We start from the raw sequence: 19,774 nt of genomic DNA on the forward strand, positions 1-19,774 counted from the left end.
TTGATGTTGTTGGGTGAAAGGTTGCCTTTTTACCAATACACTTAGAAACAACCAAGGTAGATGTTTAACAGACTTACCCCCCTGCCTCCTACAGCAGTCAGCTTAACTTAAAAAATGTGTTCTTGTTGGACATATCTAAAGGGAAATGCAATGGGAACAAGTTTAACTGGGCTATATTGATTTATTTCAGACTTAAGCAATTGTGTTTGAAAATCAGTTGGGTCAACATAACATATCAGGCCTGACTGAGTTCATCTACATTCATCTGTTCTCAGTATAACTTGCTTGCCTTAGTTGATTTTAGAATGAGTTGATGAAATGTTATGTATTTTGCACCATTTTAAAGTATACCCACTACCTTTAAAAGGTATACTTTTGAACCAACTACCTTTAAAAGATGACACAAGAAACACAATCTACTGGTTCATGCAACAATGATGATCTGAATTAAAGATTTTTCTAGTAGGTTATGTCTAGTCAGAAAAACAATTCCCCATGGAGATCAGTGGTGATTCTTAATTGAATTTGGAAATTAGAATGTCAGATTTATAAGGTGCAAAACCTATTGTTTTAGTGAACCTCCCAGCGCTTGAAGAGGGAACAATAGAGAATGGCTGGCAGAAATTAACGTTCATGAATCGGCTCAACCTTGAGCTAAACGCCTCTTACACCGTGGAGCGCCAATATCCAACTTGAAGCTAACTTCACTGTGGTATCAATGCATGCGCGATCTGATCTCCAAATTATGCTCCTCCTTTTCAGTGACTTTCACAAAGGCAAATACACATACATTTTCGAACTATCATTCAGGATAGTATGTCTGTATGCTTTGTGTGTGTGTAATATTTTAGTAGTGCAGCGCCACCACAGGTGATAGGGGAAACAGATTTTTCAAAAGGTTCAGTTCATTGTCACACTGCAGTATGAAAGCAAACACCAGCTGAAAATGTAGTCCTCAAACTTTCCACATTTCAGCTAGCAAGATGAGCTTTGTGGCATCAACCATTGCTGCTTCACTGACACATAATGCAGATTACAGCAGTACAGCAATTAACTGATGAGTTAATAAAAGCGAGGCAGTATTGAGAACACAAACAGCTTTTGCAACCATCCTACAGTATTTATATCCCTTTTCAGAGAGCATGCAATCAGTTTCCTCCATAAAATTTTGCAATCGTTTTGTGAAGTGTCCACAAACACAGGCATTAGCATCCTCATGGGGCCGCAGCGAGTTTAAAAAAGCAACCAGTTACTGTCAACTGAGGGCGCAGTGGTGATGTGGGCTGAGATATAAACACACAGAGGAGAGGCTGGCAGCATTCTTCCTGCTTCAGACACAATCACGATCACTATATAATCCAACCACACGCAATCATGGTCAGACAGTGATACACGACTCAGCCACTGAGCGCTCTATAAGGTGCTGTAAAGTTGCGCTATGATGGTTCATGTAAGGCAACTGCAGGGGGAAACCACAACTAAATGCGGTTGAGGTTTCACTCAATGAACCCCCATTTCCAACTCTGTTAAATCTTTAAAATGTTAAGAGCTAAAACTCATCTCAGTTTGAAAAATCCGCTTGCTTATAAAGATTGTGCAGTTAAAAAATAAAACATTTATGCATAAGGTTTATTTAGGGAAAACTTGTTTTCAGCCCCACATGAAGCACTGGAAAGTCATCCAGACCACCAGATGAATGCACCACATTGTGAGGGGCTTTGGCTAGCTGTGATTGCCCTAGACTTGCAATGAAATGTCACAAAATTTAAACAGTATGCTAAATCTACCTAAGTTGTAAGCCATCTCTTGAATTTCTTAGATGCAGTTAGTACGACTGCGATGAAGCCAACATCACATTTAAATCATTTTTTGTGGCAACATTTGTGGCTCACGGTAGAAATAATAAATGCTGAAAGACCACGAGACAAGAAACAAACCATTTATATTTACTATTAGGAAACATTCAGATACAACGAGAATCTTCCAAATATGATGCTGACAAATAAAACTAGAGGGCTATTTTACCTGTATGTCCCTTACTTGTATTGATTTGTCTAGCCCAGAGACCACCAATGGGCAAATGTCTTAACCAAGGACACAACATTCAGTCATTCACCCATTCACCCACATTCACATGCTGATGGTGGGAAGCTGCTATATTGGATCCACAGCTGGCACGCCTCCCAAAATCGGACTTTCCACTCAGAAAGTGGGAGAAACTTTGACTACCCTCTCTTAGAACTTCTCATTTCAATATGGCTGCTCCTTGGATTAACAGTAGTAAGAAGTGGTGGAAAGAAGTGCATCTAAAATTAGTGTGGCACCTCCAACTCTAAACTGAACAAATTAAAAGTGGCTTTGAGTATTGGCCGATACCGATGTCAACCCATTACAATATCAGCACCAATAACACACTTCCATTACTTATTTTGTGGTGTGGAATGATAGAAAAGGCTTGATCAAATGATATTACTGAAACACAGATCAATAGTCGACAGCAATAAGTATGAGAATAACTGACCCATTTAGTCCGCTAAACACGACAACGGACTAAATCCAGGAGTGGACTAAATACTTCTATTGGCGTGCCTGGATTGGAGTTTTTAGAACCAGGCTGATATAATTAAATACTAATATTTTTTTTTGGCTGATTTCAGACTGATTTCCACTATCAATATCAAATTGGGACGCCTCTAATACTTTCACCCCCAGGAAAACACAGACAAACTCTAAGATGAGGAATGCTCACTGAAAAACAGTCCTTTGGAAATAAATTTTATTTGACCTCAGAACAAAATGAGTGGAAACAAAGTGGATAAACATTTATAATCAGTGGAAGTGCAAATATCACTGACCTGTTGGGAAAAAAACAGGCCAGTTTCAGTGTAATGTAATTTTAAAATTAGATGATGAGTCCAGAAAACGATCAAAGCATGATTGTCAGATCATACTATCACTTCTGCATTAGGCTTTCTGCAATGTGACTAAGTGGCTAAAAGTTTATGTATTTCGCCAGAAGCTGCTCCTCAAACCAACTTGGGAGTCCAGAAGAGGAAACCAGAATGGAGAACGTTTACTGCTTTGTGGAGGATTAGAACACAGAAACAGCTGGTGGAGTCACTAAAAACAACCTGTAATGCCGAGCTCAGTCCCCAGGATGGTAATTACTGTCACCGCTGTGCTGAATAAAAAAAAAATCAACAAAAAACCCCCCCTTCTTCCTCTGCAAGAGCAAATCTGTATGAATCACTAGAAGCTTCTTCTGCAGCCTAAAAATAAACAACAAAGACTATTCCAAACACTTCTAAAGCAGCATGAACTATTTTACCTTCAGATATCCTGTTCTACTCCCTCAGGAACCGAGGCATCCTGGACAAACCACCGCCAGCACACAACATGTGACCACTCATAGCCTCCACCAGTCAGGACCTGCCCACATTTCCACAGAAGTGAAACGAGTTGTAAACAACAACCTGAACCCTCGCAGAAAGTAGAGGCACTTCCAAACACGCTCACGTGCAGATGTGCGTATCCCTGCAGACAGATGGTGAAAACAGACTGCAGTCCCTTTTTCCTTTTCCTGTCCCTATGTGCTCCAGGACAGACACCCCCAGCCCACCAACACACACCCCGACTTCCCAGGATAACATCTGCTACATACAACAAGCTCCTTTTTCTGATATTTTTAGCCTCTCAGCAGGGAAAAAAAAAGGAATCAGAGATTTCTGGAGTCAAAGAGTTGCTTTCTAACAAGACTGCCCCTCTCCCCCGAATCCCAACCCAAACCCTCTCAGCCTGCCGTCACAGAACAGAAGCTAGATTCAACATTCGGTAGGCTGGACACAAACATGAAATTCACCAATGTGAAAAAACAGAGAGAGAGTGCGAGTCATTTGAGGCCATGCATATCTGGAAACTCTAAAAATAGAGCTGATATTTGGACAGTGATGGATATTGTCTCTTGACCAGTCCGTCCTGACAGCAGGACAGGGGACAGTGAACAGATGGTCTGAGGACATAGACCTCCCTTTCACTTATTGTGACATGATTCCCTTTGTCAGATCATTAGTTTCAAGCTGCATTTCCATTGATCACATAATTGTGCAGTTTGACATTTTGAAAATAAATTGCCTGAATGGAAACACTGCAAACTCCTTTTCTTGAAAAAAAGTTTTGCTGCCTGTCTGAGGCTCTTTATTGGCTTAATTGAAATACAATTTCACAAAAGATAACTTTAGCATAGACCATGAACATCTTACAGGAAAACAGCCAAGTTTTATCCCTTTGATCTGTAGCCCTCTTCTTTAAACTAAGAAAAAAACTTATGTAACATGTCTCATTTGAAAAAATGTTAAATGTTTATTCAGATATGTTTGTTAATTCCCATATTTTGTCTGTTCTTGAACTGCTCACTGGGAAGTTTCCCTGATTGAATGAGCAGCTGCCCGTCTCACGATGTTGACCAATTGGGAAAAACTAAGGCACAGTTTTGTAACCTGTCAGGTTCGGGGGAGGGACCTTTATTAGGCAGGTTGATGAAAAGAAGGTAATACTTGAAAAAGATATGGGGTGTAATGGCGGCGCTTCACGGAAGATTCTTGTAAGTTTGAGCTGTTAGTAACTGGTTTCAATATTAGTACTTTCTATGTTATGTTTTGCTAAGCAGAAATTGGTGTAAGATGGAGAAAGAAATTATTCAATGAGTGGCGCTGAAGTTTAATTGTGTCTGTATTCTGTTAGGGATGCAACATGGACGCTGTTCCGTTAACAGCGTCCCTGTTCTTTGAGCGGAAGCGTTGTGCTCATAATGGCCAAATGTTTCTGCACCAAATTCTTGAGTAAGTGGAATTATTGGATTCAAATTTATTTAGGTCTTTGTAATATGTGCTACGAGCTAATTTGGGTGTTGTATACTATCTAAATAGTAGGCTTTGATGGGCTGCCAAGTACCGCTGCACCAGAAGCCTGGCAGACTTCACTCATTGCGTGAGGTTCATCTCCATCCCACGTGCAGACAACGGACTGAAGAACCCTGAAACTTCATTGGTCTGGACAAAAGGGGGTTTGAGTCGGATCATCTATCATGACTGTGGGCTTCTAAGGTAACTGAGAGTACACATTAGGAAAACCAAACCTATGAGCTCCAACAAGGCCAATAAAGTAGTACAATCAACTAGTGATAAAGGACTAAAAATCCCAGCTATTTCTATTTAATAGTAAGTGGTATGATTGGGCGATATATGTCTTTTTTTCTTTGATCATAAATATTGTTGTTTTCATGAGTTTAAAATTCAAGTTTGGTTGATTTTAAATCAGAGTTGCAATTTATAGGTTACACTTTGATTTTATTGCTTTTATGGGAGATTGTCATTTCTGTAATATTGACTAGCTAAACTATTCTAAGCATCTCCTTTTGTTAAAGGAAAATTCTAGGTTGGTTGAACTATCAATTCAACATAAATTACACACATATACATTTGGGGGCTTTATCACTCAGGGATGAGAAGAATATACATATTTTGGGCACTCTTAATTTGTAGAAAATTGGAAATGGCTGAATTAGTATCTGCAGGTCAGAGATTCTGAGATGGCGTTAAAAAAATATTGCCACAAAACTTAAGAAAAATTAGTTGTTTTTTTCCCCACCAGGGGGTCCTTTTTGTGGCTCTAGTGTCCCTTATTCAACAGTAGGCTGACAGGAAAGGGGGAAGGAGAGGGGGGAAAACATGTGGCAAATGTCGCCGGGTCCGGGAATCGAACCCGCGACGGCCGCGTCGAGGACTGAGGGCCTACAAACATGGGGCACGCTACCCTCTACGCCACCGGAGCACGCCCCAGAAAAATTAGTTTTAAAGGAGATCAACCGCCCAAAGTTATGCATTCTCAACCAGTCACTGAGTTTATGCACTACAACACGCCTGGCCATTCACTGATGTGTTTGTTGATTCTTGCAAACTTGAATTCCACCCTCCATTGAGTCTCCCACCAGCATCTGGGTCCCTGCATCATTTGTTGGCATTACCTCTTGCGTGTGCGTGTTAATAAATGGGAGTCAGCCTGCGTGTGTGTGTGCGTGTGTGTGTGTGTGTGTGTGTGTTTGAATTTATCCAAAGGGTGGGACAGGCAGTGCGGGAAACAGAGACTGCCTGTTCCTTTAGTGAGGTCAGCATGTTGCCATGATCCACTTCCGCTCCCCCAGTAGGACTTCTGGTCCTAACATTACTGGGACATACAGAGAATTTCTTATTACAGCAACTGACACTTCATTCTCTATGCATATGATGTTAATATAAATGTACTAAGGTTAGAAATATTTCAGCTGTGCTATAATGTGTAGTAAGTATTTGACTTTACCTAGGCTAATGCTGTTGTCCGAACAATTTGAAATTCTTCTCTTAGCTTCTACTAAGCTTGAAGGAAATCCTTCTCATTCACACTGTTTTAGAGCCGCAGATGGGAGTGAATAGCCACTAGTGTTGACCTGCAACCAGAGTAACTGCATGAGCCTCAAGGGAACGTCAACCAGCCTCTGTTTCAGCTTCCAGGCTTGGCAGTGACCAGAGGGTGTCCCAAGTAAACACAACCATCATGTGCCATCAAACCTCTCAGTTACACCCCGTAATTATAAATATAGACTACCGACTGTACGCCAAACACAAGCCTCGACATTGTATTTCTGGTCACCAAGTATCTCCATGGGACCTGATGCCCACAAGCCTGGCTGGAAGGTGACACGCTTCTTTGAATTTCCTGCCCAAGTTTTCTCAGAAAGTGGGACTTTTTCTACCTCAAGGCACTTTCCAATCTGATTAAAATGTGTGTTGACGTCTGTTCATCCGCATGGGTGCACACGGAAGAAAAATGACCGAACTGCTATCAGAAAAGGAAAGGTTGGAGAGGTTGGACAATGTTATCTAGCTGTTAATCCGAATCTGTTTTTCCTCTCGTTGCAAGTAGGATGTAAGCCAAAATTTGTTGGTGGACATATCAGTAAAGGAGGCTATCATCACTCTTTACGGTGGACCCTTGGTAATCGATAAGAGCAAGAGATCACAACCGCTTGAAATACTTGAGACCCTCCTCTATAAATACTTACAACTACTTATTTAATGGTTTAAACACCAAATTAATATGCATTAAAAACACAGTAGAAGCCAGTTTGGGACTACAACAGAAGCAAACATTCACAATCTTTCTATATCTGCTTTTGGGGTAACAGCCAATCAGTGCCAAGGAAAGTGATTGGTGCTTCTGGATTTTCTGCTTTTACATACAGCAATCATTAGCATATCAGGTGGATTTGCACGGAGACATTTCAGCTTCTCAAGATGCATTTTGTTTTGAATATTTTATTTATCTGCTACAAAAAAATCTTCAAATAGCCAAAGTTGGAGTCACGTTCCAGAGAGGAATACACAAATAGCTGAAAAATGAACCATGAAAAGTCAGCGGCCTGCTGCGGTTCACTGTAGTTTTGTAGGACCCCTATGTTTTTTTTATGTGCAAATTCTGTCTTTTAATATTTTGGACAATTTTCAAATGTCTATTGTAAATCTACATAATCTTGTTGGGGTATAACAAGATCTCGCAATATCCAAACGCCACAAAGTGAATTCTGTCTTTGCACAATGCAGTGGCTTAATACATTTGATGTCATTCTTTTATTAGGCTTAAATGTGAAAGTGAATGCTTTAAGCGTGACACCCTGACTTTATGTTTTGATGCTTTTTTTACGTTGGCAGTATTGAAATTTTTGAAACGACCTTGTGTTGACGGAATGGATTAAGGCCTAATTCATACCTCCAAGTCTGTGCTACTCTCTCCTCAACTGCTAAGCTTGTATAGCGTGAATTTTAAATTTGCAGCTGTACCTGCTCCTGAGACTCTTTTCGTCCAACCCAGATGTTTTTGACTGCATTATTGCTGGCAAAGATGTTGTAGCCCTACTCAGCACAGGGTTGTTTACAGCACACACAATTTCCTGTTAGCTTCATCAAACTTAGGCATTACATACGTCACGGCCATACATTAGTGATTGGGTAAAATAAGATCCAGTTATTAAAACTTCAAAAGAGTATATGTCTCCAGCAAGTAATGGTTTCTCGGTAGCCGAGTATCCAGACCCACTCTACCAGGCAGTGATTTCTACCAGGCAAGTAACAGCGACTCTCTCTCTGACTGTGATGTAACCTCTGCATCCAATAGAATTTTAAAGACTGAAAGGGACCGTTTTCTTCACTGTTAGAGCTTTAGCACACAAAAAAAATCTGCCCTATTCAAATCTGTCTAGGAAGCTTTACAAAAACCAGAGATCAGAAATCTACAAAAAAAATCTTTTTCAGTGCATCTATGTGCATCACTTTTTTTTTTTTAAATAAATGAAATTGAATAAATGAGTTAAAATCTAATTTCATTGTGTTTAACTTTAAAAATCAAACTTGTGGCAAAGACACAAAACACACAAAACGTGTTGTTGTTCTTGGAAAATTTTTGCTCCATAGCTGTACATGCAAACACACAGTGTGTTGTCACAATTGAGCACTAACCTTGAGTACTCCTGTAATGTACCTTTTAAAAATGACCCTCTAATTACTTTAACTCATATGGGATTACACACGATTTGTCAAATTAGCTACAAATCAAAACCTTAACTCCTCCAACTTCATTATATAATGGTCACCCTGGTAATGACGACAACCCTTCCTTCTATCCAAGTAGTGCAGCTGTTGCCCTTGGAAAGGAAATGTTGATCTACATGGAAAAACATCGCAATTTAAAAGAAGAAATCTTTCGAAAGTTACACCCAAATTTGACACTTTCAGGATAATCAGAACCAACTAGTTTGTCTTTAAAATAACCCTAACTCTGTTTCACAAGTATCTCCAATATAGTCTTAAAATTGCTCATGAGCAACAGCTGAAACATTGAGTGTGTGAGAATGTTGGACATGTCACATGACCCTCTGTTCATAACGTCTAATGTCAGCTTCATGAAGTGTGATACTTTGAGCAAGTTCCCAGAGAGGGGCGGCAAGAAGTCAATGCTTCTCCCATACAAACACAATGAGAGAGACGAAAAGACGAGATAAAATATCTGTGCAGGGAAATGGAAAAAAACAGAATCTAGAATTTGGTATGCAGATCAAGTTTTAAACCCCCAAAAATCCTGAATGATAGTTTAGTAAAACCACTAATGAGCCCAACTCTGAGGAAGTACTGCTGCACATGAAAACTCCTCATCCTACATCTGTCTTCCACTCTGTTAACACACACTAAGACCTACAAGTCAGTCATAGAAAACTGAAAACCAAACCCTTCAAACTTCCTAACTTGTCTTGACTCCCTCTCCCAAGCTTACCTTGTTCATTTTCCCGCTCATCATGTCCCCTAGTTTCAGACGCAGCGCCTCATTCCCAGTGAAGCCATCTACAACATGCCCTGCTACAGACTGTGTGAGGTAACTTGTTTTCTTTGCTCCGGTCCTCCCTGGGATCTGGGACTGCGAGGTGGAGCTAAATCCATGTGTGGAGTACTATTACTGTGAGCTAAAAGCCTGATTGGTCGCTTCCAGGAGGAGCGTTAGAGTCCGGATTTCAGATTGGCTGAATTGTCCAACAATACAGTCAGCGGAGAAACTTCTTACTTTCAAGCCTTCAAGCCCTATAAGGTGATTTTTATTCAGAATGCTTTGTGATTCAGATTAAAAAATTAAACCTATTTAATTGACAGTTTTGACTTTTAGACACGCAGATTTCATGTTTATAAGACAAAGTATTAAAATCTTTTGGTAAAAATAGAAAAAACCAATAATAAAATCAAGATTTTCTACCTTGTTTTCCTATAACAGCATGTTAGGGCCATTGTAGATAGCAAACAAAGGAATACAATTCTGCCAAAAAACTGTGAAATATTGAGATTAATCTCAGATGTTTTTTAGAAAAAATTTGGAAATTTTGCAGTGTCAAAAGTTTAACATTTTTAACTTTTGAAATGTCTTAAGTATTTTTTTTTTCTAGAAAATCTCTGAGATTATTTTAAAAATTTCACAATTTTCCGGTCGGAAATTTACTCCTAATTTTTTTTTTTTTCTATCTGCAATGTCCCTAATATGCCTTTCTCTGTTACAGCCAGTGGCTAAAGATGGTTCCAGACTTGCAAGACTTCTTATCTGAAAAAGAATTTGTAACAAAAACAGGCAATTGCAAAGTTGGAAACATCTTAACTTTTCATTTGGCTCTTGGAATTTCTAATATTTTAGAAATTTAAAGTACATCTTTTACTTTAAACACACATAGAGGCCTTTATCATAACTGAAGTTCAGGTTTTTGGTGGAAATACGGCTCATATTTCAAAATAAAAGGTGAGGATGTTAGTACTAACCCTGCTAACTGGTCTGCCTCTAGTTCACGATAGCCGAAAGTGACGGAACTAAAGGAGAACGTCACGGCCTGTGCAGATAAAAACAACCTGCACATGCAGAAGTTTTGACTATATTTGAACTTATTGAACACTTTTGAGCTCAGCAATCAAAGGGCAGCTGTTTGGTTAGGCTTTCTTCCAATTATGTAGGCCCCCTAGGATGCAAAAACTGTGTGTTCTTTTTTGAAGCATAGCTTTGTTTAATCTGATTAATGCGTTAAAACATTTAGAGACTCATTAAGGAAACCAAATTTAGTTTTGCCTCAGATAATCTTTTTTCTTTTTGACATTTAAAAGAACCTTGAAGATGCACTTTAAAGAAGATTTAGCTATTTTTGTCCTTACTTGTATTAAGAGACTGATAGTTGAATCACTGTAGAACAGTTTGTGTAATGATAACCAGCCTGGAACTCTGAAAACACTAAAGTAGGTTGGTTCAAATTAGATACTTAAAAATATATTTGTAAAACGGTTGTTTTATTTCTGTGGTACTTTGTATAACCAGACTGAAACTATATATGGAATTGCCTTCTGAAAACCTTTACAGCTGTATATTTAAAAAATAGTATTTCACATCTCCGTCTGATTTGATGTTTGTTTGTTTGCTGATAACTTTTATTGCTAATGAATGGTTTGAATCTGAGTCATAATCATTTTATAATCATAATAATTTCTGTAGTACATTTTATGCATAAGCATCCCAGCAGAGGCAGCAATGTTTCACTGTGGGTCAGTAGCATGTCCTAGTGGTGAAATAGAAAATTGCAACGGAAAAAAAAATATTATCCAACTTTTATTTAGAACTTCTCTGAGCTTGAACTCTTTAACTCAATCTTTTAAACTCTGACTTTAGATTGCAATGTTTGAAAACTGAACTAATCTTTCCAAGCTTTTTTTAAGCAATAGTAAAAGCATTTATTTTTTAATGCATTGTTCAATATAATTAAAGCAAAATAAAAGTGCTTATGGTCAACAATACTTTATACTCATGGATAAATGCACATACATTCCTTTCAAGTTGCCCATCTCTAACTGTAAGCTCTTAATATTCTCCAGTCTGAGACTTTTGTCTGCTGCTACAGTCTCTTAGTCACTTCCATATGTGTTGCACTCATGAGAAGGCTGAACAGTATAGTAGTTCCAAATGGGAGTTTGAGTTATGACATGCATAGTAAGCCCCCCTCGACTCCCACTTACCGAAAAGCATGTGCAGTAATGCATTCCGTTTTTTCTTCTCAAAGATTTCCAGTTCATGACAGAAAAATGGATATCTACAGATCCCTGCTAAAGGTTTCTTAAGCCTTAAACTTGTACACATTTCTACATATCAAAAGCACAAGCTTTAATGTATATTATTGGGATTTTAAGTATCAAAAGGACACAGAGTAACACTTAAATGTGCAACAGGAGAAAAATATTTTACAAGTATATAAATTGGAAGTGTGGTGGCCGTTGGTATTAAGCCTCCTTTATTCTGATACCACAAAATAAAATCCAGCGCAACCACTGGTCGTAAGAGGTCACTTGTTTGTCAAATAGGCCTCAGAGGTTTGTTAATAAGAATGAAAAGTAACAAAGATGGAAGAACAATACAATAAACAGGTCAGGGAGGAAGTTGTGGAAAAGATTAAAACATGTCTGGATCCTTAAAATAATGTCTAAACTTACATGGTACTGTGTAAAAAAATAAAATGGAATAAAATAAAAAAGTGATTGCCGCCTCACCCTAATAAATGGTTGGAAAACCCTCAGCAGCAACAATTGCCATCAAGCATTTGCAATAACCTGCAGAGAGTCTTTTCCAGCTGTGGAGGAATTTTGGCTCAGTCCTCTTTGCAGAATTGTTGTAGTTCATCCACATTGGATGATTTAACATGAACAGCCTTTTTAATCTCATGCCACAGCATCTTGATAGAAATCAGGTGTAGACTTTGACTACGCCACTCCGTAGTCTTAATTTAGTTTTTCTTCAGCCATCCAGATGTGGACTTGCTTGTGTGTTCTGGATAATTGACCTGCTTCAGAACGCAAGTTGGTTTCAACTCTTTCAGAATATTCAGTGGAATTCATGGTTCCATTGATCACAGCATGACTTCCAGGTCCTGAAGCAGTAAAGCAGCCCAGACCACCACACTACCACCACCATGTTTTACTATTGGTATGGTGGTTTTTCTAGTGTTACTGTTACGCCAAATGGGACACAAACGTTCCAAAGAGTTCAGATTTTGCCTCGTTAGTCCACAGAATGTTTTCACACTACTGTATCCCTCCAGCACTGTGCTGTAAGAAATATTTCTGCATTTAACAGTGAAAAAGAGTAAAAGTGACAAGAAAAATTCGTAAACTATGAAACAATTTAAAAACGTTAATTTGATGTGAAATTAAATGGCAATTTGCACATATCACATTTGTACATTTATTTCATAGGTTGCTTTTATGTTCCTTTTTAGAAAAAATGCAGGCATTTTCCTTATGGCAAAACATTTTTATTTAACTTTAAATTCTGTGATCACAGTGCCATCTAACCATAAAAGAAACAAATTTTTTACTGTGGAATTTACTTTTTTATTTCTACACAGTATGCTTTGTCGGTCAGTCACACTGAATCCCCATAAAATGCATTTCAAATTGTGGCTCTATTGTGGCAGAATGTGTATATAATTCAGTTGGTATGCATGAACAGAAATAACCAGGGAGGAGGAGTGGATAAAGAGGTGAAAAAAGGTGGACTAACAAAATACGAGGGGATCAAGTGAGACAGGAAGTCGGTGCTTGGTCTGGAATGAGGGGTTAACCTGTGGGTAAAGTGGGGGAGGGTCATTTTGGAAGAAAATTATGGTTACTGTGTATGGAACGGGGGTCAGGGTAATAAATTTAGACTTTCCGTACTTTGGTAAACACCAAGACTGAATCATAAATCTAAATGTCACTGCACAGCAAATGGTCCCAGCTGACAACAAACTGCGAGGTATTCCATGTTGCTTGACAAATTATAGGGAACAACAGGTGAGCTTCTGCTCTGTCTGCAAGACAGAATTTACTGTCCAGAGGAAAAGGAAGGCCTTGGACCCCTCTTGGAGGTAAATGGGAACGAGTTGGACAGAGAAGGAACCCCTGGCCAAGAGGAAATGAGGCTGGAAAGGGTGGGTCGAGGCAGGGACAGGGGGCTTTGTAGCTCAACAATGATGGATTGTACAACACAGCACTAAGCCAAAACCTGATCAGGTACAGCTGTTTAAATGTGCAAAAAACCTGAGGAAGAGCACATGAGATACAGAAAGGATACCACTGAGCACTTGTTCGCATTTGATAAAATCCTCTCTGTGAAGACCTCGGTGGGTCCAGCTCAACATTTTTGCGTGCCAGAGAAGAAAATATTTTGGTGCATAGTTTCCCGGGAGAGGGTGTTTCTTTTCAGGGCGGAGCTGGGATTTGTTGGAGACGTACTGAGGGAGGAAATGGTTTGTGTCTTTCCCCCTCTTTTCCCTCGATCAGCTTTCATCTGTATGACTGCTACATGAAAACAAGCAGCATTCCTCGAACACATCTTGGAGTTTGTTTGCAAGCCACAGGAATCCAGTCTACGACAGTCTTCCCAAAGGCCTGGGCTTTATTGGGGGAATTTACCTCTTTTCTCCCCACACGTCAAGGAGTGTCAGGGTTACATGTATTTTCATTCTGTTCAGTTCTTTGCCATTCATAGAGGACCAGGGGTGTGTCTGTATTTAAGTCTCACTGGTCACTGTTCTTTCCTTTCATGGGTGTGTGTTTGCTGTGAATGCTTGTGGCTAAAGGCGCCTATATTAAGTTTATATCTAAACTTAATCTTGAAAATAAATTACAGGAGAACAAAAAATGTATAAAACTCCTGACACAAAGCCCGGTTTCTATATGACTTGAAAGTTAAAGGCAAAAGAGTATGTGTGCAGTTTTAAGTTTCTGCTTACTAGAAGAATCAACAAACATTTTATGTAAACAGGTCACTCTTTCAGATTGTGAAATTTGAGTATGTGTTTCTGATGCAAAACGAGCCCCATCAAATCTCCTCTCATCAAATACATAATGATCATGGCATGACCAAAAAAGTTCTTTCTAATGAGAATGTATCAAATGGATTTATTTACTGGTAATACTGAAAACTTATGTCATACGTTTTCAGTATGGATGACACATATCCATATTGAAATATGGATCTGCTTGTAAGCAACAATAAGGAGCTTAAAACACATTTTGAACCAGGGTTGGTCAACAATTTGAATCTTAGCTTCACAAGAAGGACCAACCCAAAGTCAGCAGCCAGACCATTGAGGTGTCTGTGAGCAGAAAACTTCTTAAAAAATGTTTTTGTTTACTATGTTTCCTTTGTCATCTGTCAGTACAAAACATCTGCTGGTCTCCACAGATATGATTGTTCTAAAATGATCCTTCAACCTGTTTGCTCAATATACAGAGCTGCTTCGACAGATATATTTGTCTCGGTGTCAGCATTTGTGTTTCCATTAACCATAGAAATGCAAAAATTGAAATTGAAAATTTGCTTACTGGACAGACGCCAATTTCTAAAAAAAAGTCATGTTTTTTGATAAGTTTTTGCGTTGGGATGAGGTGGTTTTATGGCCATATAGAAACAAATTTACTTCACTTAACTGCAATGGAAACACAAGCTGTGTGATCAACAGTCGTCTATTACTAGGGGAGAAAACCACGAAGAAGATGACAGGAAGGAGTGGGATGTTTTTTTTCTTACAACAGTGGGCAGCTGGCTCTACCAGAGCTCACAGCATCACACAATTCATAAAAAGTTGTGCTATTCCAAATTTCCCCAAATTGACGCTGGTGTAGCTGCTCCCAAGTACAAAGGGTTTGTCGCTCCAACGTGTGAATAAGACGCCAACTTCTCCGCTGATGGTTGCGAGATGAGCGCTAATGCCATGGCTGAATTGTGAATATATCTCATGTAACTGTTTACATCCGTCGCTGCCAGGATTTTTAATGACTTATGTGAACAAACTTATTCACTTGTGATTTAAATTTATTTTTTAATTTAATGGAAACACTGCAATTGCAATATTGCAATAAAGGATGTTAATTTTACTTTAAAATAACACAGAAAAATAACAGAGTAGAAATTGCAGTTTTAAATGCTGAAATATTTAAAAAGAAATCAATAGATATTTTCTAGGATTGATTAAGGTTCAACATACAAATATTAAAAATTGAACTGTGTTTCAAACAAACTTAAGCTGTTAGGCATTAGTCTGAGTTGCTCAGGCTTAGGACCATGATGAAAACCTTTTCAGAATATTCCATTCAAGTGTGTGACATCTACATTAAATCTCCAGAACTAACACTTAAAACCTCCTGACTTCAAGGAACATTCTGACTTTAGGAAGTTCTAACCTCCTGCCATCATACATATCTACACTAAGGAAACTGACGACTCTACTAGTTAGTGTTACAGTGAACGCTTTAGAACAAAGTTGCAGGCACACTTCTCTCCTCTGCCAAATTAAGTTGGCAGACTATCTTCTGTATTTATGTTTGACTTGCAGGTGAGTCCGCTAATGACTCTCAGACTTGTGCCCTTTGGAGCACAAGTCAGATGTCTGCTCGCCTGTAAAAATGTAACTCTCAGATCAACAGAGGTGAGTTGATAAAAAGAAGTCGTAGCTGGTGAGTGTTCCGGACGAATCCCAAAATGTTTAATCTGTTTTCCAAAACTCAAAACACTTGGAGCCGAACATGTATCCCCTCTGATCTATGACTCAACCACCTGAGCAGAGCATGTGGACCTCTTTTTTTTTAAAAAAGGGGCAATATTTTGTGTTGTCCTGGCACATTGTGTCATTTTATAGCATAATCAAGAAACTGCTGTGTTTATCAAATCTGGCTGAAAATACATTTTACTTTCTAAATTTCCTCCATGAAATTGGACCTCTGTCTCTTTCGACACTGATACCTCTAACTCTGCCTTCAGGAAGTCATCACAACATTGCTCCTTTATTAACCCTTTCACAACATTTTTCACTCATTTTACCACCTAATGAGAATGAGGTTGTATAATGAGCTCAGATAGTGTGCAGTTCCACCAAATGTTAGCTAATTACTTCTGACTAGTCTAAAGGAGCGGAATGAGGGAGTGATGGGGAGAGAAGCTTCATGCTCATAGGTGGAGCTTTGTCCCCCAAAGTATCAAGACAACACTCTTGGTATTTTTTTGATGAAAGAATATTATAACAAGCTGCAAAGCTACAAAAGTTGATTTTACTAAAAACTGTTCCTTTAAAGCTCTTGCTGCCATGTGGTGTTCAGACCCAGAATTCAGCTGTAAAAATGTTTTTATTTTTTCTGCGCTCTGCTACGCAATGGTCCTGGCATAAGGAAGCATAATTGTTGAAAAGAATTCTGCAGTTTTCTGATAATGCTGCTCACTGGAGCTTTAATTATTTCTTCCTGAGGCCTTGTAAACATAAATAAGAATTTAATGTGTGGAACCTATTTATATTTTGTGAGAAACATTGATTTCCCAATATTGTTGGCATGTCTTCAGTTCATTATGCAATCATGTCGAGAAAATGTTTTTTTCTTGTTAGTCCAGAAAGATCTTGGTTTGGCCTACAAATATATACATGTGGTTTGTGCCAGAAAAACACAAACAAATCATCAAGTTCACGTTTCTGAGCAGCAACATGCCTCACGTGTTTTCAAAAACATCAACAAATTATGACTTTAAAAGAATGTATCATTAGGAAAAAGACCATAAATAGATGCATGTTTGTCTCCTCTTGCTCGGGATAACTTAGATCCGACCAGTTCCCACACCCCTAGTCGTCCAGGTCAGTCACCACAGAATGACGTAGTCCAGAAAGCTTCACATTCCCACGCTGCTCTGCATGTGATTTAAAGCCACTGGGACCAAACACACACACACACGCATACATGTAGAATGTTCATAGAACACGGTGAAATGGAGCCATGCTCCAGAGCGTTGTGACTGTGGGTCAGAGGTCGGGGTTCTGAGTGTTCTTCTGGTGGCTCCAGGGCAGGCGGCTGGCCTGCCTGTGTTTACATGACGATAGCTTTGCGGCATTGCTGTGGTCGCCACAACAGAGCCATTGTAGCTGCGCAGATGTGCTGTGATGCCATGATTATCCACATCTTTTAAACAAAGAAAATACATTCTCACATTACTTGGAAAAGGAATTTTGTATTTTGAAATCCAATCCTCTCCTGTATCTAAATCTTTCAATTTATAGTTCAGTTTTCCTTCTTTCTGTAGTTCAAGGTTGCAGAGGAGGTCTGCAGTCTATTCCAACAGCAATTGGGCCAAACGTGGGGAGCACACCACCAGCACATTAAAGCTACAGTATGTAACTTTTATAAAAAATCTATTTACATATTTGTTAAAGCTGTCACTATGTTGTGACACTGTAGTGTGAGACGTTATGTGAAAAGACCAATCTCCTCCACTTACTCCATGAGCTGCTATTTCTGTGTAAACAAAAAGCAAGGATCCCGGTTAAAAATAACCAATCAGAGCCAGGGGGTGGGTCTTAGTGTTGTCAGTCGTCATGTACTTTGTGCTAACAGTGAAGAAACAACTTGCCGTGACAGAGAAACAGTTTAACCGCCATCATTAGTGGGCATGGTATCTAGCTTTAGCATCCACAACAAGCTCTGCTAGCTGCAGTGTAACAAAGAGCAACAATAGGAACTCCTTAAAGACGCCCTAATTCAAGACATTGAATTGCAAAGTCAAATTTCTTTTTAAATTAAGTAGTGTTTGGCATATACAGCATTTTTAGAACAACTGAAGGTAACTGTTTCTTGATTATGCTATTAAATGACACGATGTGCATGAAAAATACTTAATATTACCCCTTCTAAAGATTACAAAGCAGGAATGAAGACTAGAGCCTGGTGTGAGATGAATAGTGAATTGAAAGCAATTTTGAGCTCATTATAAAACCAGGTGAGACATGGCAACTAAAACTGAAGAGTACTTTAGAAGATAATTTCTAATCTACAACCAGGACAAACCAGGTGGGACATAGCTAAAATAGGACTAGATGTGAGATCATTGGCATTTTTAGATCATATTTTATTAACTCATTTAGTTGAGTCAAATCCTTTAATCACTTGTTGTTGTGTTTGTAACATTTTGTTTTTATCAAACATGTCTCTGTCTTGTAAATGTGATCTTAGATTTCAATGAGATAGCTCCGCATAAAAGGTTAAATAAAGAAAATTTAAAATAGAACCAAATGAAACTATTTTTAGTATCGAACAGCGTAACAGAGAACACCGTGAACTACTATCAGGTGGGAGATGATTATCAAAATGTTGCCAAGTAGGAATGTGCTATCCAGTATACAGTAGAAATTAAATTTGGCCTACGATAGAGATCTGCAGCCTACTGGCTAACCACGGTAATGTTTGTTGATGACATAACCATCTGGAATCAAAACAGAGCGGGAAGCAGCATGGCTGAGAATACAAGGGAAGAGCATATTAAAAAGACAGATGCAGAAACATCAATTATCTGGACTGGTTCATGTTTAACCTCCCACAGTATTAGCACCATGCTCTGGAGGAGCGCTGCATATGTCACGGTCAGACAGCGAGGAAGCGATTTGTAAAAACGCACGCAGGATTGGTGCGTTCCCTGCTAGGACATGCACAAGATTAGACCGCAGGAGGGTTAAACAGTCAGACCCGGAGCAGAAAAAATTAATTTGCAAAGTGTGTGAAAGAGAAAATACAAGCCATTTGTTTTACCACCTTAAAACAACATATGTAGTTAACTGAATAGCAGCAATGCTGCTAACTACAAGTTCAAGTCACAACACCGGGAATTAAAAGCAGGATTTATTGCAGACATCCAGTATATTAAGGTTATTGTGTGTTATATAGAGATAGATTTTTTATTTCTTTATTTAAATTTTATTAAACCACTCAATCATTGTTATGCTGCTGCCCAAGATTGCCAGATCTCACTAAAATTTGACTTATTTTTAGGGAAGACTTGGTAATAAAACAAATGCAAACAAAGCAACATAAAACAAAAGTTACAAACAAATAATATTGATGAAAACGAGTGTTAATAAAAGTAGATATATTCCACTCAATTAGTATGGGATTTGGTTTCCCTTTCTGTTGTAAGTTATATACAAATCGTATTGTGAGAGACATTGTTACTGCCACCCATTGTAATATATATCATGATATGAATTTTATGCCATATCGCACAACCCTAATGCCAAGTGTGAGAAAGTTATTTATTTCAGGTGCGAAATAAGTAAATGAGAACCAGGTGTGAGACAAAAACAGAAGAAATGACAACCAGAAACAAGCTT

General features: G+C 38.7%; 1 protein-coding gene across 5 annotated transcripts in view; it reads right to left on the reverse strand.

Annotated features, from left to right (window-relative positions):
- Nucleotides 1-19,774, reverse strand: part of tns2a (tensin 2a) — a 75,676-nt gene that overhangs the window by 43,851 nt on the left and 12,051 nt on the right. The window contains exon 1 of one of the 5 annotated variants that reach the window (XM_044113635.1): nucleotides 9,358-9,462. The exons of the other annotated variants lie outside the window; for them this stretch is intronic. Coding sequence (XP_043969570.1) covers nucleotides 9,358-9,381 — 24 coding nt within the window. The 5' untranslated portion in view covers nucleotides 9,382-9,462. Of the gene's footprint in view, nucleotides 1-9,357; nucleotides 9,463-19,774 lie in introns of those variants that run through there. 5 annotated transcript variants of the gene reach the window in all.

The sequence above is a fragment of the Gambusia affinis genome, linkage group LG01 (genome assembly GCF_019740435.1).
Source record: "Gambusia affinis linkage group LG01, SWU_Gaff_1.0, whole genome shotgun sequence".
NCBI classification, from domain to species: domain Eukaryota; kingdom Metazoa; phylum Chordata; class Actinopteri; order Cyprinodontiformes; family Poeciliidae; genus Gambusia; species Gambusia affinis.